Below are 27,271 nucleotides of genomic sequence, written 5' to 3'. Positions count from 1 at the left end.
GCCCTGTCTCCCAGGCTGGAGTGCAGTGGTGTGATCTTGGCTCACTGCTACCTCCGCCTCAGGGATTCAAGTGATTCTTCTGCCTCAGCCTCCGGAGTAGCTGGGACTACAGGCTTGTGCCACCACACCTGGCTAATTTTGGTATTTTTAGTAGAGATGGGGTTACACCATGTTGGCCAGGATGGTTTCGATCTCCTGACCTTGTGAGCTGCCCACCTGGGCCTCCCAAAATGCTGGGATTACAGGCATGAGCCACTGCGCCCGCCCTTCTGTTTACTTTTGAAAGTACAAAGTTCCTACCCCCATCTGCATCAGATGTTTCAGATGACAACATTGCTAAAGCCATTTCATTTGCTACCAGCCCTGAAACCACTTAGCAGTTTTCCTCACTTTTTTCCTTCTTCCCTTTCTCCTAAACCCAGATTTATTTTTATTTTGTTTTATTCTATTTGCCTTCCAAAGTATCTGATTTGAGGTTTGGAGGAGGAGAAATTTAAACAGAAGGATTTTATTTCTTAAAATTCGCAGATTCTCCTCAGTCCACTGACTTCTTAAAGATTGCTTCTTATTTTTTAAGTTTTAGTGTTTGACAAAGAATCAGTGTCTAATTTGACCCATATTTAGTGGAATGTTTGTTATGTTATTGATAAATTACTGTTCATCACAGAATAAAATTTTGTCAAGTCAAAAAAATAGCTAAATTCAAAATACTGTGAAGGTAAAAGAACAAATAAGATGAGTGCATCAGTTAACTAGGGAGAGAAGATTTGGATCACATCCCTATTTTTTTTCCATTTCCAGAGCAAATGAAGACCTCATGTAATAAATTTGTCTTCTCAAAAATATTAAAGCTTTCAATGGCTACAGTACTTTTGTCATGTCATCAAAGTCCATAATTATAAAAAGGCCGATGATCTGAAGACCATTTCAGCTTCAAAAGATTTTTTAGGATCTGGTCTATTGGAAAGCTTGGGGGTTTAATTAACTAAAATGGAAATGGAGGCAGCGAAATTCAGTTCCTGATGTTTTAATTTAGCTCAGTACTGCCATGTGTTATTGAAGAGAATTCTTAAAGGCAAACATAATTATTTCATTATGGTTCTCAGAATGCTTTCATTGGCTCTAATGACAAGAAGCTGTATAAAAAGGCATACATTTTAATTAGTCCTTTTTATATTTACATCAGATAAATAACAAATAATTGATGAAAAACAAGTCTTTGGAATGGATGATTTCACATAGTGCACTGGTTACAGTTTAATGATGAAACATTTCTCTGTTGCTTTGCATTTTAATTATATATACATTATATTACAGTAGTGGTGCCATGGAGCTACTAAAATACTGTTGTTGCCATTTTATTACAAAAAAAATCACGATTAATGCCTACAAATTGGAAGCTGAAAAAGGTAGCTAGACACACATCTCCAAGGAAGTAAATTACCGGTTCCATTAATTTTACTACATTTGTTAGAACTCATTTTGATCACTTTTATCTTTTATGCTTCATCTTTTTGGATTAAGATCGTCAGGGGTTTCATATGCCTTTTTATGGCCACATCTTCTCCTGAACACCTTTCTTTCGCTCTTGCTTCCTGTTTTGAGGATTTGCATGAAAGTGCCTTGCCAAATGTGCATTGGAAATTCAGAGAGCTTTTTCCCCATTCTGTCGGCCTGCTTTACCTTTGATTTTATATGAAAACCCATTTCACATGATTCATCCGTTTTGGTGTACAGAACACTAATTGTTATTATTGATTTTAAATTCTGTGACCATTACAAGTAACCCAGATGACTGGCAGATAAAGGGTAATAATCCATGGAGTTCTGGAACTGTTTCATGTTTGTCTGGAGTACTTTATGTGATCAATATTAACTGCCCCATTGAAACTAACTGCTGTATCAAATAACAGTCAATCAAATGAATGTGCTTGGAGATTATTTATTGAAAGCTTTAATTGTTCACTGGGGCCCTGCTTATCAGAGGAAACAATAAGAACTAGAGGTAGGATGAACAGGTTTGGATTTGCAGGGAAAGTTGGGGGATGCAGATGAACAAGGCATCTCTCTACTTCTTGGGCAAGAGTTTCCAGAAACCCATGTTGGGCTTGTAGTTCGGGCAGAAGCTGAAGTTGCAGATACTCTTCCAGAGCTTATGCTATCACCTGTACCTCAAGGGCTTTCTAGAGAAGGGGGTATAGTAATTTTTTTGCACTCAGCAGAGGCTGTGAAAAGTTCTCCCTTTCCAAGAGTTTTACTGCTGCTTCTCCCTAATCCTCTCAGAATTACCCTTCCACGCATCTCTCCACCTCTGCTTCCCATCATGGCCTGATTGATGGTCCAAGATAATGCAAGTAGCCTGCCTTGACACGGGATTCGTTTCTACAGCTATGAAATGGGAATAATAGTGTCTGTGTTGCAGGATTTGCAGAAGGATTAGAGATCATGTAAATTAAGATTCTATTCTTGTCTTGAAACCATATGGAAGTCACCAGGTAGGCCTTCTGCCCTGATTGTGGCATGACACCTGTGGCTTACGTGCCTTTGCTAATAGCAAACTTTTTTTTTTTTTTTTGGTCATATCTAAAGTAGGTACCTCTTTTCTTTGGTGAAATGATCCCTCGGTCTATAGCTCATAACCTAGGTGGCAGTCCTTTCTGTTTGTCAGGTAGCACTGTGGCCTGATTCAGGGGCATCCATTTACCAGATCCCCAGATTTCTTGCAAATGATTGACTTTTACAAGTGAGCATTGTTACCTTCAAAGTTGTCACAATACACTTAGCCCAAAGATGCTGTCATGGCACTCTACATTTTTACTGCTCATTGATGGATTAGCTCTTGCAATGTGCCATTCAACAAATGGCTCTTGGGTGTCTGCCATGTGCCAGGCTCCTTGATGTGATCTGTGGGGGACACCAAGATGAATCAGACACTGTCCCTTCTCCCTCTGAACTCATGATATAATGGGAAGAACTTGTGTACACAAGTCATTGTCACATAACCCCTTATAACAAACCCAAAAATCTCCTCATGTCTTTGAACCTGAGATTGATAATGGAAAGAACTAAGAACTGCCAAGAACCACAGCTGGTTTATATGGTGGGTGATCAAGTGGATTATACATTTTTGTCACAGCGGAGCGGGCGTGAAGTTTTTCTGTGTGTAGGCCTCATAGATCATCTCTAAAAGTAGTTCACAAAGAGGAGTTCTAAACCTATCTTAAACAGTGGAATAAATGCACACCTTCCAAACTAGCTTCTTGAAGACTTGCATATGGATGTTTCTGGAGCTTGTTAAGTAATCGTGTTCTTTGGGGATGGGTTTGATTCTATTGGATTTTTAAAAATCACTTATTTCTCTGTGATTTCTGTGACTTATTGCTGTGTAACAAACCGTCCCAAAACTTCCTGGTCTAACAACTTATTGTGACATTATTCTGTGGATGGGCTGAGCTCTGCTGGGCAGACCCTCTGCTCTGCGTGCTGTCAGCTGGGGCTGAATCATCCAGGGCTAAATTGGGCTGGAAATCCAAAAAGGCTTGCTCTCATGGCTGGTGGTGGGTGTTGGTTGTCGGTGAGAGCTCTACGGGATCTGCATGTGACTTGTGCATGTCACAGCATGGCAGCAGTATTCTGAGAGAGAGCATTTCGAGAGTGAGCCTTCCAGGAAGGAGGCGGCAGAGGCTCCCAGTCCTCTTAAAGGCTAGACCTAGAGAGTGGTATTCAGTCACTTTCACTATATTTTACTGGTGAAGCAGACACAGGGCCAGCCCAGTTTCAATAACTACCTTTCAGTTTGGGAGAGAGAGGCAAAGAATGCCCACCATAACAATCGTAGCATATATGCGCTATAATAAGAAAGAAAGTATTGTCTTCTGAAAATGATTAAATTGAAGAACAGTTGTGGGGCTTTTAGTTTTTTGGCGGGTTCAATATTTAATGAAATGCTACTGTAATGACAACATACTCATTTTCAGTTAATCCTCACAACCCTCTAAGTGAGATATCTTCATTTTACAGATGAGGAAATGGAGGCTCAGGGAAGGTGAATAACACAGATTGCAAGGGGCAGAGTGTGGTTTCAAGTCCCATGAAGGGCTTTTCTCTTGCCTCCATGTGCTGTTACTCACTTGGGGGTCCTCGGCTTCAGGAGTTTGTCATCCCATCAGCTGGGTGAAGAATTCCTGAAAAATGTTTTATGCCCTAATAATCCCAAGAATAAAACGCCACCGAGTGTTTTGGTTTAGGGGAGAGGTAGGAAAAAGAGAGGTAAAGTACTGTAACTCACATAGCTTCCTCTGATTACATTATTTTCTCTACTATAAACTAGTCTTTTACATTGTGGAGGAAACTCTGCCCAAACTATGAGGCTATTTTACTCTTTTGCCCTTTTGTTTTTACATCCTGTTTGCTGTTGAAGTCTACGCTGGCCTAGTCACTGCTGTAGCTCAGGGGGTTCAGAGCAGGATTAGTCTGGTATTTACTGAAGAGTCACAAGAAGATGAGAGATGGGAGACGGGGCTTTTCATGTTACTCTAGTTTACTGGTAACCCTCATCTAAAGATGGGTGCTAAGTGTTTGTGCTAGAGGGTGTCTCTTCATTAAGTGGAGCTATTTTGTCTTCCATTACCAAAAGTAAAAAAAATAAAAGACAAAGAGGAAGAAAGAAAACTTTCTGATAGTAAAGTCAAATTAATGTTTTTTTTATTTGCTACATAATTTAAGTATCATGTGTAGAGGATCCCAAACTTAAGTTAACCATTACCATTTAGTGAAACTTACATGAACCATAGTGGATCTCATTGGCCTCTCAGATAATGCTCTTATTTCAGTGACTTCAAATATGTCTTATATTTTACTTTTTTGAGACAGAGTCTCGCTCTGTTGCTCAGGCTGGAGTGCAGTGGTATGATCTCAGCTCACTGCAGCCTCAACCTGCTGGGCTGAAGTGATCCTCCCGCCTCAGCCTCCCATGTAGCTGAGACTACAGGTGTGTGTCATCACACCTGGCTAGTTTTTTGGAGAGACAGGTTTTACCATGTTGCACAGGCTAGTCTTAAACTCCTGGGCTCAAGCAATCTGCTTGCCTTGGCATCTCAAAGTGCTGGAATTACAGGGTGTGAGCCACTGGTGCCCTGCTCAGATATGTCTTAAATGAAATGTATTCTGTATTTTGAATTTTTATGTACCATGTTCTACCTGTTTTGTTTGAAATCTAATTGTTGCTGAATTATATATTTTGAGGAAATAGAGACGGGGGACAAATTGAAGTGACTTGCTAGAAGTCATGTAGTGCATTCTAAGTGGAAGCAGATCTACATCTGTAAGATGCTAACAGGTGATGCAGTGAAATACAGCATGGTACCCTGCAGTGTGATACAGTGAAGTTGGGCGGACTTTCTTTGTGCACTGCACCTGCTGTGGAAGCTTGCGCTCAGGTTGCCTCCGTTTTTTTTTTTTTTTTTTTCTTTTTTAATCTTTAAAATGAATCCGTAATATCTACCTTGAAAGCTTAAGATCAGTCTTAAAGCCTTAAATAAGAGAGTGTATTTGACACATGATGCTCAGTAAATAGATTGTTTTCACATATAAACACAGTTGTCAATAAGAAACTTGTTTTAGGCTCGCATGGCGGCTCATACCTGAAATTCTAGCACCTTAGGGGGCTGAGGCAGGCAGATCACTTGAGCCTAGGCACTTGAGACCAGCCTAGGCAACATGGCAAAACCCTGTCTCTACAAAAAGAATTATCTGGCCATGGTGGCACACATCTGTAGTCCTAGCTACTTGGGAGGCTGGGGTGGGAGGATAATCTGAGCCTCGGAATGTTGAGGCTGCAGTGAGCTGGGATTGCACCACTGCATCCGGCCTAGGCAACAGAGGGAGATCCTGTATTAAAAAAAAAAAAAAAAAAAAAACCAGAAATTCATTAAAAAAAAAATTCAGGCCAGGCATGGTGGCTTATACCTGTAATCCCAGCACTTTGGGAGGCCAAGGCAGGTGGATCACAACATCAGGAGTTCAAGACCAGACTGGCCAATATGGTGAAACCCTGTCTCTACTAAAAATACAAAAATTAGCTGGGCATGGTGGTGCCTGCGCCTGTAGTCCCAGCTGCTCAGGAGGCTGAGGCAGGAGAATTGCTTGAACCTGGGACACGGAGGTCGTAGTGAGCCAAGATTCGTGCCACTGCACTCCAGCATGGGTGACAGAGTGAGACACCGTCTCAAAAAAAAAAAAAAAAAAAAAAAAAAAAAAAAAAAAAAAAATCCAAATGCTAGCATTGTCCAGAAAAATTCAACAGATTTATTTTTAATTATTATAAAATTGAACTCCTGAACAGATTTATTTTTAATTATTATAAAATTGAACTCCTGAACCTTGTTCACTGAAACATTTTGATTTGCATTAATGCTTTACATCCCCACATTTGTATTAAAAATTCACACACAAATGAAAATGGAAAAACTGCCAATAGCTAATTTCTGTCCCCTATTTTTCCACTTGCAATCATATACTTAGGTACCTTTTGACTGCATTGGGAAAAAAACAAAAACAAAAACAAAAAACTAATATTCAGAACTACCAATAACAGGAAGAAGAGAATTTTTGTTTTTTCTTTTTTGTGTTTTTTGTTTTTTGAGAATGAAATGTTTCCCATCATAGTGGACTCCTAAGCGCATTCTCTACGTATACAGCGTGCTGATGTCTTTTGACGTAATTGTTACGTGTCTGATATGGATAACACACAGGTTGGTGCCTAGGCCAGCCAGATAGGCCTCACTTGGCTCCTGCAAAGCACCAGTAGTTGCGCTCTGGAAGCTTAGATCAGTTTTAAAGTCCTGAACAATTTCTCTTACCAAGATACTGGAAGGGAAGTTTGCGAATCAGTTCAGTGGACTTCGGTAAGGCCTAGTTTCACTGAGTCCCCCGGTCCCAGGCCTGTAACAATGAGGTTTCTCTACCCCTCCAGTAGATGGCGCACTCTCGAGAATGGCTTTTGTGGCCAGTTTCTTCCCGGGTGCTTTTTCCACGGGTGGATTTTCGAGTAGTGTGCTTTGTAGGAACCATCGTATGGACGCCCCCTTACATTCCCCCTTCTCCTTCGCCCAGAGCTCGGCAAGCTAGAGGTGGCGCTGGCGTCAGAGAGCCTCAATTGGAAACCCAATTCCCCAATATTTTATTATGAATTTTTTTAATGCAGAAAAGTTACAACAGCTTTATTGCAAACACCTGGGTACCTACTACCATAGCTACCATTAAAATTACCAGGTTTCTTTTCTGTGTTCCCACCCTTTTCCCCTTTTGCATGTGTTTGTTTTGTTTTGTTTTTGTATTGTTGACTGGGTCTCCTTACTAAACTGAGAAGTCTTTGAGGTCAGGTATTGTGCTTTTTACCTCTGCTTTCCCAGTGCTAATATATTACTTGGTCTATGATCCTCAGTAAACTATGGTTGAACTCACATGTATGTTCTAATAAGCAACCCTTTAATATACTCAATATCAGTGCCCTTCAGCAGAACTTCCTACTTTGAAGTTTCAGATGATGGAAAGGATCTATAATTCTACATTGTCCGATATCGTAATCGCTAGCCATTTATGGCTGTTGGCATTTGAAATGCAGTTAATACACCTGAGGAAGTGACTTTTTAATTTAATTTTTATTTATTTATTTTTGAGACAGAGTCTCGCGCTGTTGCCTAGGCTGGAGTGCAGTGGCGCGATCTTGGCTCACTGCAAGCTCCGCCTCCCAGGATCAAGCGATTCTCCTGCTTCAGCCTCCTGAGTAGGTGGGATTACAGGTGCGTGCAACCACGCCCAGCTAATTATTATATTTTTAGTAGAGACGGGGTTTCACGATGTTGGTCAGGCTGGTCTCAAACTCCTGACCTCGTGATCCACCCACCTTGATCTCTCGTAGTGCTGGGGTTACAGGCGGGAACCGCCAATTTTATTTTATTTTAATTAATTTAACTTTCAATAGCCACACATGGCTAGTGGCTACTGTATTACACAATTCACTTCTGCATACTTCAGTTATTATTATTCTTTCAATATTTGTTCATTCTCTTTGTTTATTTCCTTTTTCCCGTCAGCCTTTACTCTTCTCTGCTATGGCTATTAACAAGCTCTAATTATCCCTTTATGTAGTGGGTAAATAGACTGCAGGAAAATGTAAACAGAATGCTGTAGGGTGGTGATTTCAGTCATTGTTTAACTCCTTTTCCTTCTGGGTGGAACTATTTTTCCTGGGGCCTGGCAAATATTTAGCACTTGTTTTGCTAACATTTAGTTTGCACAGCTAAACCAAGATTTTTGCAGAATCTCAGTGGGCGGGAATTACATTCCCTGTAGCAATCAAATCATGGTGACATACGATGTCTATTCCCGTGCTCCACACCTGCTTGGTTTCGAGATGGGCAGAGTGTCTTCCAACATTTTCAAGCTTTCAGCTCAGCTTGAACATTTCAACAAACTTCAGGGAGGCAGAGAGGAACTGACCATATTCTATGGAAGCCTCAGTTTGCCTTCCAGGGAATACCATGAGCTCTCCCCCGGGTGCCTTCTCCTGCTCACACTCGTCCTCTGCTCACAACCCAGAGCACGGCACGCAGTGGGCACTCAGGAGTATGCTGAGTGTAGTTTAGTGAAAACGAAATTGAGAACATCTCAAGTGAGCTAATATTTTTTGGTTATTCAAAACACCTAAAGTAAACTTGATGGGGGCTGTCAAAAACTTGGGAGGTTCAGTTTGGCTGGGATGGCAAGGTAAGTAAGCCCTTATAAGTGCATTTGCTGGCAAACTGGCCTGAAAACATGAGAATGTAATATTTCCCTAGGCTTCTGGCACTTACTTTGGTGTCACAGAAATAGATTTTCTGATGCTACTTCCTGTTAACCAGGACATTATTGTTCCCTCTTGTCGCCCCTACCCGCCCCCCCTTTTTTTTGGTCTATCCCTAGAAATGGTGTGAAGAAAGTAAATGAAAATAAAGCTAAAGCATGCCTGTAATCTTAGCTGCTCGGGAGGCTGAGGCAGAAGAATCGCTTAAATTCTGGGAGGTGGAGGTTGCAGTGAGCTGAGATCGCACCATCGCACTCTAGCCTGGGCGACAGAGAGAAAGTCAGTCTAAAATGTGTATATATATATATATATATATATATATATATGCTAAGGGACCAGGCGCAGTGGCTCATGCCTGTAATCCCAGCACTTTGGGAGGCTGAGGTGAGCAGATCAGGTGAGCTCAGGAGTCCAAGACCAGCCTGCCCAACATGGTGAAACCATATCTCTACTAAAATACAAAAATTAGCCGGGCATGGTGGCAGGTGCGTGTAATCCCAGCTACTCGGGAGGCTGAGGTGGAAGAATCACTTGAACCCAGGAGGTGGAGGTTGCAGTGAGCCGAGATAGCACCACTGCACTCCAGCCTAGACAACAGAGCAAGACACTGTCTCAAAAAGTAATAACAATAATAAAATAAATAAATAGCTAAAACAACTATCAAGAGAAACTTTTGAACCACGCTTTGCTTCCATACCCCCTTGATTTAAAATTGCAACTGATTTTTATTAAAGTAAAACAGTCACTATCATAATTAATATTTAGTAAGTGCTTATTCTGTGTCAGGTGCTTAAAATGAACCATGTCATCTAGTCCTCAGAGCAGCCTAAAGAGAAAGGCACTGTTATCCCCACTTCACAAATGCCGATTCCTAGGCACCGAGAGGTTCAAATACCTACCTTGAATCTCCTGAGTAGGAGAAAGCAAGTCCAAAGTTCTCAACTCGAGTTTGTATAATGTAGGGTTCCTTTTCTTTGCCAACTATATAAATTTCTATTTTCTTTGCAGGGAAGAGGGATGGGGAAGATGAGAAGCCTCAGAATCCACAGAATAATAAAATGGTTTCCAAGTGAAAGCTGGAAATAATACATTTTTAACAAAATGGGCGGTTCTTCTAATTGCTGAGCCCCTACTGTTCAATTCCTTTTTATGTCCTAATTCATTAAATTATGTACACATACAGGCTTATTATTTACAGATGTATACACTTTTGAGTGGCTCATATGAAACAGATGTTTCATGAAAGGTAACAGAGAACAAGTGATCTAAACCCTCCTTTAGTGGGTATCAAGTGAGTATTATGGCCTATTACCTGCAGGTCTTTTGCTATTATTTTGAATTGCAGTGTCCAGTATGGGGAGGAAGATTCAATTTATCTCCCGGAGGAACAAGTAAAAATACAACAGCCCTATAAGCAAACATCTGCATCACAAAATAAAAGAGGGTGTGTGCAGGTGATAGGCAGGTGGTGTTCACATCTGGGCTCCTGTGGATTTGTGAGTTTTACAAGCAGTTTGAGAAAATAAAGACCCATTGCATTACAGGAGGTGAGGTGTACTGAGCAGACCATCTTTAGAGACCGGTGTTAACCATATCAACTAGCTGGAGAAATGAATGAACACCTCTTTTCTTTTTTCTTTTTTTTTGGAGACAGAATCTTGCTCTGTCGCCCAGGCTGGAGTGCAGTGGTGCAATCTTGGCTCAGTGCAAACTCCGCCTCCCGGGTTCAAGTGATTCTCCTATCTCAGCCTCCTGAGTAGCTGGGATTACAGGCACATGCCATCACACCTGGCTAATTTTTTGTATTTTAGTAGAGACAGGATTTCACCGTGTTGCCCAGGCTGGTCTTGAACTCCTGAGCTCAGGCAGTCTGCCCGCCTTGGTCTCCCAAAGTGCTAGGATTACAGGCATGAGCCACCGTGCCCGGCCGAGCACCTCTTTTTCAAAACAAGATTAACATGGCCTAATTAAAATAAGCATGAGCAGTTCACGATGTTGCCATAAACTGGGTGGCATATGTCAGTAGACAGTTATTTCAGTACTTCTTCAGAATATCAAAGAGCAGTCCAGACGCATGACTCACACCTGTAATCCCAACACTTAGGGAGGCCGAGACAGGTGGATCACTTGCGGTCAGGAGTTCGAGACCAGCCTGGCCAACATGGTGAAACCCTGTCTCCACTAAAAATACAAAAAATTAACCTGGCGTGGTGGGGGCACGCCTGTCTGTAGTCTCAGCTACTCAAGAGGCTGAGGCAGGAGAATTGCTTGAGCCCCGGAGGCAGGGGTTGCAGTGAGCCGAGGTCACGCTGCTGCACTCCAGCCTGGGTGACAGAGTGAGACTCCTTCTCAAAAAAAAAAAATAAGAAATATCAGAGAGCAATAATAATTGCCCCTCAAAGTCTACAGTGAGATTTATTATTTTATAAATTGTCAGGAGTTCTCTAAACAACAACAACAAAAATTGGAGCAAAAAGATGGCTGGAATTGTGTCATTTTGGATGTTGAAAGCTGGGAACAGTTACAACTGAAATATAAAATGGGACATGAAATATTAAGTGACATACCGGGTTTATTGCATATATGACCATGAGAGTGCATTTCATTTTGTCTTATGGAGCTCTAAAAAAATCCGTGTAATGGATTAAAGGTATTAAAACTCCCATATTCTCCCTGGCTCTACGCCAGGGAACAAAGCATGATAAATAATCCCAATAGACAGAATATGTGGGAAGGAATTTTAAAATGTATTTATGGTGGACATATTGACCTCCCTAACTAATAAAAATGTATACATGAGGTTTTGAAGAAAATGTGTAGCCCTTACAACACACAGTAGTGTTCGTATCTTTAAAATATTGCCCACGTCTCTGTGACATATGGCTGTCATCCTGTGTCTTTACCCTGGAAGTGAGGAAGCACATGAATTTTATAGTAACATGTGCAGTCACTGTTAGGAGGAATAGTTTTGATTTCCTTTATCTTAAAGCCTGGGTGAAAACTACACCAAATCTGGATTTTGTCAATAAAGCTTTCTTGGAATGTGCCACACCTATACATTTACATTTTGTCTGTGACTGCCTTTCCCCATGGTGGCAGAGTTGAGTGACTGTGACAGAGACCAGACAGCCCACAAAGCCTAAAGTATTTCCTATCTGACCATTTATAAACTTTGCAGACCCTGCCTTAAAACATAAAAAAATGAATAGGACTGTGAGGAATAGAAATGTGTATTTGGTTTCTCATTTATGCTAATCTTCTATGTGGATTCAGGGGGTGAACTCACTTTGAATTCATTTCCTAACTGTGTGACCTTGGCCAAGTCATTTAACCTCTCTAAGCTTCAGTTTCCTCATGTGAATAATGGAGATCAAAAAAAGAAGAAGAAAACTGATCATGTTAATGATCCTTGCTCTTCACACTTTTGTCAAGAGGGAGCAAATGGGGTAATGTGTGTGAAAACACCCCTCAAGTTGTCCCCCGCCATATAAAGTGTGCTGTTGGCAGATTCTACTGAACTGGCTGAAAGTATTTATTTCACATCACATGTAAGGATTTATATGCCTATTTCATTTTTTTTCATTCTTTTTTTTTTAACCAACACTGATTGAACTTTTGCTTTGTACTGGACACTCCTTCAGCCCTGAGCATTTAAAGGCAAGGCTACCAAAATCTTTGTGTGTGCTAGTAACACATCCAACTCATGACAGCCTCTGACCCCCATCAGATCCTTTTTCTAGCTGGGGCCATGTTTGGTCTGTGGCATTTCTCAGTTGTCTGTTTGCATGGGCAGGGGACAGTGTAGTCTAACTTCTTTATAACCCAGCATGTATCATGGGGTCTGGTCCCTGGCAGGTGCTCAGTAAATGTTCGTCAGCAGCTAGATGTTGCTGACTGATAATCACGGCCTTCTACTCCCCCACCCACCTTAGTCCATGCAGTGGTTTGGGACTTTGGGTTTTGAACAGCAATTGAAGGCTCTCGAATGAGAGATCGCTGTGGTAAAGAGGGGTTTAAAGAAGTCATTTCTGAGGGTGCTAGGCAGCCTGGATTGGGGATCGGCCAGGAAAACCTACTAGGAGTGATAACACTTCAGATTAATGCCCGTGGGCCTGGGAAGGAAAGGACAGTTGAGAGTGGGAGAACTGACATGACTTGCTTTCCTCACATTAGCTTGTAGAGAATTTCTTAGGTTCATCAGAAGGGAAAATTATTTTGAGAGGGAAAATGGAAGTGAAGGTCACCAAATCAAGTCAGGGGAAAGAAGGGAAGGTGAATAGCATTGAGATTCATCAACATAAGCATGATACAATAATGGTAATAACTGCTTCTGTAACACTATTATGTAGCAGGCATTGTGCAAAGTACTTTATAATGATGTTATTTAATGCTCACAATGATTCAATGAAGAATAGACATTTCATACAAGCAGAAATTGAGACTCAGAGAGGTTAAGTAACTTTCCAAAAGTCACACAGCCAGTAAGTAGGAGAGTGAGGATTTGAATCCAGGAAGGCCGACTCCCGAGTTCATACTTCCAACCATATGCCTCAGACAACTTATCTTATAGACAAGGTGGACAAGTTTCAGGAATATCCAAAAAAAGACCTGAACCTTGGGGGACTGCTCTCAGTTGGAAGGTTGGTGAAAATGTCTTTGAATTATTTTTTCAAAATTTTCTTAACATTTTAAGAAAAGAAATAATGCTAAAGTACTTTGAAACTCTTAGCTTTCTCTTGTCTAGGAATCACTGCTCTGAAAGAAAAAACTGACCAACAATGTAGCATTCCTGTAATTTGAACAGTTCTATATAGAAACTTGATAATCTTTTCTGTTTGTGTTTTGAGACAGAGTTTTGCTCTTGTTGCCCAGGCTGGAGTGCAATGGCGCCATCTCAGCTCACCGCAATTTCCGCCTCCCGGGTTCAAGCAATCCTCCTGCCTCAGCCTCCCCCGAGTGGCTGGGATTACAGGCATGCACCACCACACCCAACTAATTTTGTATTTTTAGTAGAGATGGGGTTTCTCCATGTTGGTCAGGCTGGTCTCAAACTCCCAACCTCAGGTGATCCGCCCGTCTCGGCATCCCAAAGTGCTGAGATTAGGGGCGTGAGCCACCGCGCATGGCCCAGAATCTTTTCAAATGACATACCAAGTGCATGCTTTGAACTGATGCATTATGCTCAGCTCCAGCGGTAATATAATTTTCATATTAGCCAACTAGAGGGTACACTAAGGATGTTCACTGTCTACTTCTCTTACCTCCCCCGCCAACCCCCAGACATCTTGGGAAGACAGTCATTCAGCCCCTCTTTTGGGGCATGCTAATTCTTTTTTTTTGAGACGGAGCCTTGCTCTGTCGCCCAGACTGGAGTGCAGTGGCGTGATCTCGGCTCACTGCAAGCTCCGCCTCCCGGGTTCATGCCATTCTCCTGCCTCAGCCTCCCAAGTAGCTGGGACTACAGGCGCCCGCCACCGCGCCTGGTTAATTTTTTGTATTTTTTAGTACAGATGGGGTTTTACCGTGTTAGCCAGGATGGTCTCTATCTCCTGACTCGTGATCTACCCACCTTGGCCTCCCAAAGTGCTGGGATTACAGGCATGAGCCACCGCGCCCGGCCAATGGGGCATGCTAATTCTGTAGACAGTGACAGAAAAGCTATTGCACAACCAATTCTGGATATTGGGTTCATTCATGTGCCAAATAAATTTTGGTTAAGGAAATATATGTGGCCTTCAGGTGAGGGAAGGAGAACCTGCAGAGGGGCTGGGAGCTCAGAGTCCCCTCCTCCTCCGCCTCCCCGAAGAGCCCTGAAGCTGGTGGTTGTGCAGACTCCCTTTGGCCTGAGTGACTGCTCCTGACGGTGTTCAGCCACACGCCGTTGGACTGCCGCCAGAGGCCTTTGGAATCTTGGTCTTAGCTGCTGCCATTGTCCCTGCTGAGGGCCGGGTTCTCAGCAGGGAAGATGCAGAAGGGGTTAGTGGGTGTTTGTGGTGCCTTCTAATTCCTGTGTTTGCTTCTGGGGGACTTTCCTACTTTATTGCTCTGACTGGAAAGAACAAACGGCATTATTTCTGTCTCCTTCACTTCTTTCTTTTGAGTTTTCCAGTTTTACTTTTGTCCTTTATGCTGGGATAACAGTGTGTCTATCTGTCTGTCTGACTTAGACATACCCTGCATACTGTAAAACTTCCTGCCAGGGACAGCTGCTTGTGGCAGGAGTCCTGCACGGTCCTAAGAGGGGATGTCATACTCTTCTCTCAGCATGGGGGTCAGACCCAGTCCCTTGAACTTAAGACCATTTAAGTTCAAGTCCACGCTCTTTATTTACCAGCGGTATGGCCTTGAACAAGTTACCTAACCACACTATACCTCTGGTTTCCTCTTGCCTGTCAAAAAGAAATACTAAGACTAAAAATCTCTCTCTCTCTCTTTTTTTAGACGGAGTCCTGCTCTGTTGCCCAGGCTGGAGGGCAATGGTGCGATCTCGTCTCACTGCAACCTCCACCTCCTGGTCTCAAGCAATTCTCCTGCCCCAGCCTCCTGAGTCACTGGGATTATAGGCGCATACCACCACAAATTGTTTTTGTGTGTGTATTTTTAGTAGAGATGGGGTTTCACCATGTTGGCCAGGCTGGTCTCAAACTTCTGTCCTCCAGTGATCCACCCGCCACAACCTCCCAAGTGCTGGGATTACAGGCGTGAGTCACCGTGCCTGGCCAAGACTTACTCTCTTATTGGGTCACTCTGGGGATCAGATGAATTAATAGATTAAAAATGCTTAGAATAGAGTGAAGGGGCGTGACTAGCCTACAGTGCATGCTCCATGAGTGTTAGCGATTACTGTTGTTGAAATGTTTGACTAGACTCTAGAGATGGTACTGTTGTTTTCTGTGGTGACCATATTAGTCGCATTATTGATACGGACTTAGTCCCCTTTTCCCCAGATAGTCTAATAAGAAAGCATTAGCTATTATTTGTATGTGTTTTTACACTTTTTGTAGTTTACAGAGTGTAAACCCTGCAGTGTAGTAAGCGTGATTGTCATCTCGATTTTTCAGATGAGAAAACTGAGGATCAGGAAGGACAAGTGACCGCTTGTAAGAGGCAGGATTAGGAACTGAGCTCATACCGTCTGCATTGTAGCACTCTGCAGTTGCCATTTCTCCAGAGCCGTAGTATTTTCTTTGCTGTTCCCACTCTTTGGTCCCAGTGTCTCCCCCACCAGTAGTATCCTTAGCCTAGATCAGGGTTTTTCAACCTCAGCACTATCTATAACTGGGGCCAGATAAATCTTCGTTGTGGTGAAGGGGCCTGTCCTGGGCATTGTGAGATGTTTTGTAGCGTCCCTGGTATATACCTATAGATGCCAGGAGCAGCCCCCAGTTGTGACACCCAGAAATGTCTCCCGATGTTGCAGAATGTCCCGTGAAAGACAAAATGGTGCTGGCTAAAAACCCCTGCCCAGCTGGGCACGGTGGCTCATGCCTGTAATCCCAGCACTTTGGGAGGCCAAGACAGGCGGATCACCTGAGGTCAGGAGTTCGAGACCAGCCTGGCTAACATGGTGAAACCCGGTTTCCACTAAAAATACAAAAAATTAGCTGGGCGTGGTGGTGCGCATCTGTTAATTCCAACTACTCAGGAGGCTGAGGCAGGAGAATCTCTTGAACCCAGGAGGCGGAGGTTGCAGTGAGCTGAGATTACACCATTGCACTCCAGCTTGGACAACAAGAGCAAAACTCCATCTCAGAAAAAAAAAAAAAAACAAAAAACAGCAACAACAAAAAACTGTGCTCTAGATTAAGGAAGGCGGAAGGGAAATGTTTTTGTGGGAGGAGGGGAAAGATGGAGGTGAGGGCTGGTTATCATTTATTGAGCACTTCCTGTGTGTCAGGCAAATTGCAAACGTTGTCTCTGGTTTACCAACAGGAATCAGGATTATCTTCATTTTCAGCAAAGAAACACTAGGGCTCAGAGAAATAAAACTCTATGGCCATTAGTAAGTGGCAGAAGAGAGATTCAAATTCAGGTCCACCTGGCAGCAAAGCTTACCACTTTTCCATCACCTCCTCCACACAATTTTATGCAGAATCATGGCATTTTCTTTCTTTTTAGGAACCAAGGAAACCCACACAGTGAGGATTAAATCGGTTTCAAAGTTATTTTGAGGCGGTTCATATGGTGCATACCTGTAAGAAACAAAACAGAAAAATTTCTTTGCAGCAAAATTCTGAGTAAGCCAAGCATTATTTTATTAAGAAGAAGAGGGTTTTGGCTAAATTGCAGTGTAATCGATCACACTTGAACTTCCTTAGATCTTAGAGGAGTGGCAAGGTATGTGACAGAACATAATTTCATTGTTGTCTTCCAAGTATTTCCCTTTTAGTTTTCTGTCTGGCTGGTACCAATGTGGTTTTCAAATAGGTATATAGTACATAAGCAAAGAGTGTGTGTGTGTGTGTGTGTGTGTGTATCTGAAATGAATGTGACTGTGGATGTCTGAAATGATATACATGTTAATGCTCCTGTTTTAACCTACCCTGTGTGCAGGAAATTTGATCAGATGAAATAATGTCATTTATTAGTGTGATAGTTCCTTTTGTAAATATTATGGGAATCCCGATAGATGTGAAATATGGAACTGAGTCACTTGATGTTGAGAGAAACTCTTCAGGGGACCTCAATACTGCAAAGCAATTAGCTTCATCTACACGTGACTCCCGAGACTTGTTCTAGCATTTGTTCACTTAATGCAGTTTCATTTCTGATGCCTCCACGTTCAGATCATTAATAAGCAGTTAAATGTTTTGGCCTCTTAAGTGACTGTAAGAGAGGATTTATTTGAACCCTGGCATAAGCTATCTTAGTATGTCCTAGAAAACAGTGATAGAAAACGTCTGTTTAAAATGTCATGCAAAACAACCTATGAGATATTTTTTAATATACTCCTTGTGGTGAGAACACATATTATAAAAATGAAACGTTGGTGTTGAACGTGTCATGGTACCTTATGATAATATGACAGCACTTCCCATGGTAAAAGCCAGTCCCAGGAATAACTTCTGTTGCTGGCCATGAGCCCAGACAGGTATAGCTACAATACAGAGTGATTAGTGGGTCCTGAGCCTTACTCTCTTTCTAAGGCCCAAACTGTCTTGTCAAATTTAACCATATCTTGAATTGAATCAGTGTTTGGAAAGTTATAACCATGAGTTAAAAGCAAGAGAATTACAAAGTTCTGCAGTTCTCAAATTTGAGTAAGTAGGCCTGACCAGACCAAACCCTGTGAACTTCCTAGCCTAGGAAATAAATCAGGGAGATGGAAAATGAGAATTTAAAAAGCTGGGAGATTTGGTGAGATAATAGTAAACATATTAAGTCATGTAAATCTCATTTATAAAGGCTGAAAGCATTGTTGTGTTTTAAATTTCCTAATTCTAAGGTGTTCAGTTCTCCCTCTCCTCCACATGGTATGGGGAAGGAGTAAATGAACTAATGTCTTTTAAGCACTTTGCATGGCCCCTAACACAGTAGGCGCTCAGTAAATAGTAATTACTATTAGTTCAGGCTCTTCTGGTACAACTTTGAACACACTGCCAACTGAAAGCCACTGCCAAAATTCTGTGAGAGTGAACGAAGACTTCTGGTTTATGATGAGCATAAACACACACAGCCTGAAGATCTTAATGCATTAAGTACTTAACAAGGTGGAGTATTTAGTAAGGACCTGTGCAAAAGGCAAGTTGACAGAGTTCTGATGCTAAATTAACTTAGCAAAATGGGATTACAGGAAGGTTAGGACAATAACAAGACATTTTTTATGTTAGGGTGTCTCGAACATCGATGTGCATAAAAATGATCAAGGGGTTTTGTTAGGATGCCTATTCTGATTCTGCATTTCTGGGGTGGGGCCAAGATTCTGCTTTTTTTTTTTTTTTTTTTTTTTTTTTTTTTGAGATGGAGTTTCACTCTTGTTTCGCAGGCTGGGGTGCAATGGCACGATCTCAGGACACTGCAACCTCCGCCTCCCGGGTTCAAGTAATGCTCCTGCCTCAGCCTCCCGAGTAGCAGGGATTACAGGCATGCGCCTTCATGCCCGGCCAATTTTGTAGTTTTAGTAGAGACGAGGTTTCTCCATGTTGGTCAGGCTGGTCTTGAATTCTCAACCTCAGATGATCTCCCTGCCTCAGATTAAGTGCTGGGATTACAGGTGTGAGCCACTGTGCTGGGGCAAGATTCTACATTTTAACAAGTTTCCAGGTGATGCTGATGCTGCTGGTCCAGGACCACACTTTGCAGGGCAAGGCTTTACTAAAGACTCAAAACCAAAATCTTTCCCCTAGCCCTTCCTTTTGTCTCCTGCCTATGTTCAGCACCTGTTGCATGTGTGGTCAGAAAAGCAGGGTTTCTCACAACCCAGCTCCAGCCCTCGGCCCGGATCCCTGGTGACCCGGGCAAACACACACTTCTTCAGGGTCACGGGCAGGTTACTGAGTCAAGACTGCCAAAGCCCCACAAGGATATTTTCCTTCACTCCCCGTCCTCCTCCCTCCGTAGCCATCCCAAACCCGGGACTAATCTTGGAGCTGCTTAATAATAACAAAGCCAGCAGCAGAATAAGGCAAGATTTCAAAGCAGAGTTTTTCTTGTTCGGCAATTACCTAATTTCAGGATGCGATTCACAGATTTGCAAATCCCATGTGTGTGGAAACCGTTTCTCCTGAAACATGATTAAAAGCAGATCCTCTCCTGAAAAGGCGACATAAAAATTAAGTGAGTGACAGTATGGAGTCTTTCCGTGCCCCAAATGTTTGGATGCATGTAAATTACATTTTAATAAAATGTCTACACACACATGCATACACGCATGCGCACACGCAAACAGCGGCGAATCTGGTTCTAATTACTTGTACTTTAGTTGAACTTTGGCGTTTCCTTTGACTCTCTCCCTAATGTATGTGAGCTGTAGGCTTTGAAGGCCTGCAGTGAATCCACAGAAAAAGGGAGAAAAAAATCCAGATCGGCCCTCTTTGGTGCCAACAAAAATGAAGTCCAAACGAACATTTTGACCAAATCCAACTTTGCTCTTCTCCCTTAATTAGCTGAAATTACTCCCTTCCACCGGGATTCGGAGTTCTGGGCTCAAAATTCCCCTAGGGCCATGCAGGAAATGTCTTTTGCCTTACAACTCCTTTTTCTTTTAAAGCTCAGCTGCCCAGAGGGTGCATTAAAATACTATCTTAATCATAGAAGGTTCTAGTAAAAAGGCTGGGCTTTCCCAATGCATGATGCCTGCCTGCCTGCCTGCCTGTAATCAGACCCAACCTAAAATCCTGAAATCTGTCAACATGGTTTAGCCAGCCGTAAATTAGCTCTCACAAAGAAGAAGAAAAAAAGTATACTGAGCTATCTTAAAAGTGTTATCTGCTACTTAATCTAACCTTTAGAAAAATGCCAAGCACGTAAGGAATTGTGAAGGGAGCTATTGTCGAAGACTGTCTGTGTGTTTAAATGACACTCAGGTGTGTTGTAACAACAAGGACATTTATACTGTGTTTTCTCAGGTGAGTTAAATTCGTAAGTGCCAAGTCCTCTTAACAGGCAGCAATGTTAATTTCTTTTCTTTTGGGAGTGAATCAACCTGAGAGTTGTGGCAGTGTTTAAGACAGCTTCGGCAGTGGGAACTCGGGAATTCTGCTTTTGTACCATCCCAGTCGGAGGAGATTTTGTTTAGCTTTGTTTCTGTTTTGTCTGCAAACAACTTCTGAGTTTGAAGTCTTTTTAGAACACTTTCTCGAAGTGCAATCCAGAGACCTGTGCCCGTCCGCAATGAGAGAAGTTCAGACATTGAGAGCAAGTGTTTCGAAACTTTTGCATCTATTTGACAGGGTTATTTTATGTCCGTTAAATCAAAATTTTTTTTTTTTTTTTTTTTTTTTTAAAGCTGGAGCTTGTGCTTTGGACGTCTTTATTTTTCCTTGACTCCTATTTCCTGGAGATTCATTTGTATTGAATTTTATCAATCCATGAGGGATTGGGGGAAAGACTAAGAAATGGTGCTTCACCATTGATAGTCTGAAAAACACGAATTTAAAGTAAATGTCCTCCCTAATCTCAAGAATTCTCCTGCTGCAGACCACACTTCGAGGAACATTGATTTAAAGGCAAATGAGTCCCATTTATAATTTATTATACAAGGAAGGGGATTCTAGCTTTGCTTCCCTTACTGATAGTTATCTGTATGTTGTGGGGGTGGAGAGGTCTAAAATAGGGGCTAGAAGCTTCCGACGATGCTGCAGGTTTGGTCCATTCTCATCTTCCCTGAGGCTCACTGTCTCCACTCATGTGTGCAGTTCAGAGCAGCCCTCTCAGCATCACTGGTGCTGACTGTGCTCTGGGCGGGGACCCACGGAGCCAAGCATCCATCTCACCCGAGTAGCAGAAGTTCCTCTGACTTGCTCATTCCCTGACGAAGCAGGGCAGCCCATCTGGTTAGCAGTTTGGATGCCACATTGGAGGCTGCTGCTTGTTGGGCATTCAGTCAGCGAACAGAACTGAGTAAGTCCATAAGTAGGCAAGGAAATAAATAAAAGCAGGAGACAAAAAGCAGATCCGAATTATTCCTCAAAGACTGCTTCTCCAAACTGAAATCACATCAGGATGGCTGCAGTGTAGTTGTTTTATTGAATGACACAAGCCTTTTTTCCCCCTGGGAAGTCTAAAAACTGCTTTTTTGGCCTGCCTGAGATCGCTGAATGAGCTAATACAGAACACGTTGTCTGCTGAGCCGGCAGAGTTTTCGAGCAAAAATTTTATCATTCCATAGACTGATTGTGCTTGCCTGGAATAAGGAACAAAATGTTTGAGGCCTCTCAAGGGTATTTTGATGAATCTAACTCTAATTTAAAGGGACTAATAGATTATTGATTTCAACAGGATGACAGTGAACAGATCAATGGCTGAGTACTCTGTATCTACCTTAAATACCAAAAATGACTGGTAAAAGGAAAGCCACTGGCTGTCTCCCTGCTTGTTTCCCACTGACTTTCTTGGTGGGGGTGGTAGTGGAGGAAGGCAGAAAAAGAAAAGGAGCTCTACGAAACTTTGCCAAAGTATGTTTTTGCTACCTTACCAAAAAGGCAAGAGATTGCATTAAAGTACAAATCTTTTATATTGATGCCATATCCTGGTTGTAATTCTAGAACTTGTCTTGGCATGTTCGCCTGAGGCAAGCTTTGGTGATCTGATGGACTATACCACTGAAAATGTTTTTTTTCCTTGCGTTGTTCTCAGTGTTATAGGCCACATAGTGGAAATAAAAGACCACTGACCATCAATTTTGAGGGTGATACTTGAAAAAAAAAGTGTATATATATATGTATATACATTTATATATATGATAGATCTGGGATACAACTTGGTCATTAGGATGTTTAAAAGCTCCCCAGCTGGTTCTAGTGTGCAGCCAAGTTTGGAACCCACTGTATTGTAATGGTTGCTTTATTCTCTATTAGGCCAAATTTGTCGAGGATAAGGGATTATATACTATCACTGTCCATAGCGTATAACGCAATGCCTGGCATGTTATGTCACTCAGCCAAACAAATGATTGAACACATGAACAGTCTAAGAATCTATTGTACTCATATGAGAAAGTTCCTAGAATTACTGGTGAAATCACCACAACCTAAATAAAAGTCCAGGGCTCTCACTATTGATTACTTACAATAGAACATTTTCATTCATGGCAACTGTTCAGGAAAAGCCTTCTGGATTCATTCATTTGTTATAAATGACTCTTATCCGTAGGAAAAGATCCAATCTTCACAAAATGTTTTGGGATCTTTAACGTCCAGTAGACTTCACGTTTTTTTGTGTGCTTTGCCCCAAGTTTTTTGGGTATTAAATTATGCACAATTTTGTTTCCTTTCTTTGGGAAGATAAAATGCTGGACTCCCTTCAGTGCATGTGTTTGAAGTGGCATATTTATGAAAATTACTACCCACTTTTGAAATTCAGGGCACAGCTCTGACAGCTGATTCCAGCCCCACCAGAATTCTATTTACAACTTTCCTAGACAAGCCAGATTAGCTGTTCTACACGAGTGAGTAGGACCTTAAAACACACCCCTCCCCACCTTCCTTCTGTGAAGAACTCAATGGGAGACTGATCATAGTGGTGACGACATGACTCTGTCAGTTGTTGAAGCACATGGATGGAAGTAGAAGCACACAAATCAAACCACTCCAAAAGATGTGAGAGGCATCTGGGGAGGGGATCACTTACGTTGATATCAGGGGTGTAAATCCACACAGCCTTTCTAGAAGTCGGTTTATCAACATGCATTAAAAACAAAATATTTATAAAATAACTTTTGATCTGATAAATACCCTTCAGTAGTGTATTTGAAGGAAATAAAGATGTGCTGAGTTTAGCTACAAAGATGTTCATCACAATGGAATGTTTTCTGTGAAAAATATTTATCGACAAGGAAATAAATTGATGACATCATAGGTTAAACAAAGTCCCCAGCAATCTCAGTATAATTCCACATTAGTAGACAAACTCGAAACATTTATGTGCATAGAAAAAAATTCTGGAGGGTTGTACACAGTGAAAAGATTGTGGGTGATTCTGTGTGTATGTTTTCTTAGATTTTTAACAGAGAGTGATACATTGTTTTGTAATTTTAGCAAATAGTGTTTTCTTATTAGTTTGCTTTCAGTGAAGCTGATTAGTTCTGTGTGAAGAAGGCTTTTGCATCTACTGCTTGATAGCTGATAAGCTTTAGTGACATCTTGGATGCCAGCCCTTCTATAAAACAGTTGCTACCACTGTGCCAACTTATTCAAAGTAAGGGCTTCCTATCTGCCAGAAATAACGTACTCAAGATTGCTATCTTCATCCTAGATACCTCGGTTCTAACCAGTAAAGACTATAATAGATTTATCTACTAGGACCTGCACTACTCAAATGAATTCATTCCAAGATTCTTCTGAATTATGAAAATACTATAATTATAGTTGATTCTGTTCCAAAGGGCTAATTAATTACTTTTTTAAGGAAGCAAAGGAGTATAAGAGCTATTTGGTTTAATTTTCTCATTTAACAACTTAGAGGGGCACTTAGTGCTCAAAATGAGGAAGAAAAAGGAAAAGGAAAAAGTTCATGTGCTAATTCAATAAATACTGATTGATTATTTACCATGTGCCAGGACCTCGTCTAGTCCTGGAACACAGGTGTACATGATGCAGGTGAGTTTCTTTGCCTTCTGAAACTCAACATTCAGAGTATTGGGGGTGGCAGATGTAGAATATACAATTATATACAGACATCTAAAATTTGAACACTGGTTAGGGTTTTATGGAAATAAAATAGTGAGACAGAGTGACCAGGAATGGAGAGGAGAGGGGCATTTTAATGACAGAACTCATCTCTGGGAAGGAAACATTTGCTTTGAGATCTAAGAAATGAAAAACAACCAGATATTTGAAGGTCTAAGAATTTCCAGAAAGGACAAATAGTTATTGCAATAGCCTCCAATGGTATGAGAGCTTAGCCTATTCAGAAGACAGAATAGATGCCAATTATATAGAACTCAATAAATTAGGGGACTCACTGAAGGCAATGGTGCTGCTAAAAGGCCATGTGATTAAAAGCCTTGTAGAACATACTAAAGAGTCTGACTTTCATCTAATTGGTGGCTATTGGAGGGCTTTAGATAGGCAAGTGAAAGAGATGGATTTTAATGTTTGAACAACTATCTTGACTGCTCGTTTGAAGACTGGACCCTAGGTAGGAAGAAGGGGCATGAAGGAATCAATGAAGAAGCTATTGCAGCAGTTGTGAGAGGTGATGGTGGATTACTAGCGTGGTGTGGTAGCAGGATAGTGATATGGGGATGGATTAACAGTAAATGTAGTGGGCAGAGTCGACCCGACTTGCTAAAAGCTTGCCTACAGGATAATCCAGTCAGGAGAATATCTACTCTGGGAGATTATAAGCAATAGGGTAACTGGAAACTTTATATTCTGGGAACTATACTGTGTATTGAAAAGCAATTTGGAGACTAGAGGATTCTGGAACATTATTTAACCACTTTTAATTCCCCTTCCTGATTTCCGTCTTATTTTATGAGCATGTTTACCTGTGATAGAAGTAGAGCCAGTTCTTGCTTTGATTCTGAGTACAACCCTGGAGAATTAGGGGTAGGAGAACACCCTGTTCTTATATTTTGTGAACTCCCATTTCCCATGGAATTTGGGTGACTAGATAACAGTACAGAGGATTATGTTTTTTTAAATCTAGATTAAAGAGTAACATGACTTAAAAATGAATCGCACCACTCTGTGTCATCATTAGGTTTAACCTACTGCTTCTCAAACGTTAATTGTACATTTAGTCGTCTGCGGATTTCATCAAAATGCAGATTTCAGATTCCACAGGCCTGAGCTGGGACCTGATACTATTTTTCTAACAAGATCTTAAGTGATGCTGATGCATGTTGGCCCAAGGAGCCTTCTTTGAGTAGCAAGAGTCTTACCTATATTGTTATTAATGAAGATCAGTTATGGCTGCATCATGCTAAAGACTATCCCAATACACTTGTTGAATGAATAATTTGGGCATTTTCTTCATTTGTCCAAAGGAAAATATAAAAATTTTAATTAATTAATTTGTTTTTTGTGGCAGAGTCTTGCTCGGTTGTCCAGGCTGGAGTTCAATGGCACAATTTCAGCTCACTGCAACCTCTCCCTCCTGGGTTCAAGTGATTCTCCTGCCTCAGCCTCCTGAGTAGCTGGGATTACAGGTGCATGCCACCACACCTGGCTAATTTTTGTATTTTTAGTAGAGATGGGGTTTCACCATGCTGGCCAGGCTGGTCTCGAACTCCTGACCTCAGGTGATCTACTTGCCTCAGCCTCCCAAAGTGCTAGGATTACAGGTGTGAGCCACCGCGCCTGGCCCGAAGGAAATTTACTTTTGGTTAAGTGAGCAACAAGGTCAAGTCATTTGAGACTGTACATGAATCAGAAGCTAGTGGGGTTTGTAGTATGATTATCTGAATTTGTGTCTTGGCTCTACCACTGCTCTGTTGATCTTAGACAAGTCGCTTCCTTCCTCTGAGTTTCTGTTTCTATTGTGGGTAAAATTGTGATAAAAACCATAGCCCTCACAGTGCTGTGTGAGCTGTGGACTACAAGTGAGAGATGTATGAGACTGCTTTGTAAACCTTAGAGCACCACATCAATGTCAGTGTCACCACTGCTGGGCCTACAATGACAGCTGTTTTTATGAGCTCATCCCTGCTAGTGTTATTACTGAATTTGGGGCAGAAGCATATGAATTCACTGTTGAAAAAAGTAATGAACTAAAATACATCTTCTCTTTTTTCTCCCTCTACCCCATCTCTATTATAGCAATTGAAACACAGAGCACCAGCTCTGAGGAACTCGTCCCAAGCCCCCCATCTCCACTTCCTCCCCCTCGAGTGTACAAACCCTGCTTCGTCTGCCAGGACAAATCATCAGGGTACCACTATGGGGTCAGCGCCTGTGAGGGATGTAAGGTGAGTTTTCACACCTCTGTGCCTGATGAACTCTCATTCTCCTTGTACTTTCTGGAGGTGACCTACCCAGTTCCAAAAATGGGCTGGATGTGTAACATCACCTCCCATCAGTGTGGTGAATTGTTATATTTGGTGGTTTTTATTACTTCCTTATAGATCTTTGGTTTAAAATTCAGAAACTTCTGGGTCAAAGGTTTTAAGGCCCTTAAAATACCCCCACATGACAATTCTTTTTAGATGATAAGAACTGGCTAGGCCAGGTGTGATGGCTCATGCCTGTAATCCCAGCACTTTGGGAGGCCAAGGTGGGCGATCACTTGAGGTTAGGAGTTTGAGGCCAGCCTGGCCAACATGACAAAGCCTCATCTATACTAAAAATACAAAAATTAGCCAGGCATGGGTGACTGGTGCTTCTAGTCCCAGCTACTTAGGAGGCTGAGACATGAGAATCACTTGAAACCAGGAAGCAGAGGTTGCAGCCAGCCAAGATCACACCACTGCATTGCAACCTGGACAACAGAGCGAGACTTTGTCTCAAAAAACAAACAAACAAAAACAAAGAACTGGTTGGAAGAATCTTGAGAAGTATCATTCTGTTTCTCTTTAGAACATGCCATCTGGTGTCTGCAGTTTTATTTTATTTTTGAATATGACTGACAGTCCACTGAATCAACTTGCAGGGAATCCAAGGTTGAAACTGGGATTTATCACCTGGCTGTTTTCCTCAGCTCTGTGGCCTTTGAATTACAGTTTGATTTTCAGCCTGTAGGGACTTGCTACTGTATGTGTGTCATAAATTAAGGGGAGCTGGATTTAAAATTCCTGCCTACAGAATACTGGAGGCTGAACATGTG

General features: G+C 41.8%; 1 protein-coding gene across 2 annotated transcripts in view; it reads left to right on the top strand.

The window, feature by feature from the left end:
* RARB (retinoic acid receptor beta) overlaps positions 1–27,271 on the top strand; it is a 254,988-nt gene that overhangs the window by 92,226 nt on the left and 135,491 nt on the right. For both annotated transcript variants that reach the window (XM_023207282.3, XM_023207281.3), the window contains exon 2: positions 26,269–26,417. In XM_023207282.3, coding sequence (XP_023063050.2) covers positions 26,269–26,417 — 149 coding nt within the window. The remainder of the gene's footprint in view (positions 1–26,268; positions 26,418–27,271) is intronic.

The sequence above is a fragment of the Piliocolobus tephrosceles genome, chromosome 2 (assembly GCF_002776525.5).
Source record: "Piliocolobus tephrosceles isolate RC106 chromosome 2, ASM277652v3, whole genome shotgun sequence".
NCBI classification, from domain to species: domain Eukaryota; kingdom Metazoa; phylum Chordata; class Mammalia; order Primates; family Cercopithecidae; genus Piliocolobus; species Piliocolobus tephrosceles.
The sequence above is the reverse complement of the archived record's forward strand: the minus strand, read 5'-3'. Positions and strand labels throughout refer to the sequence as shown.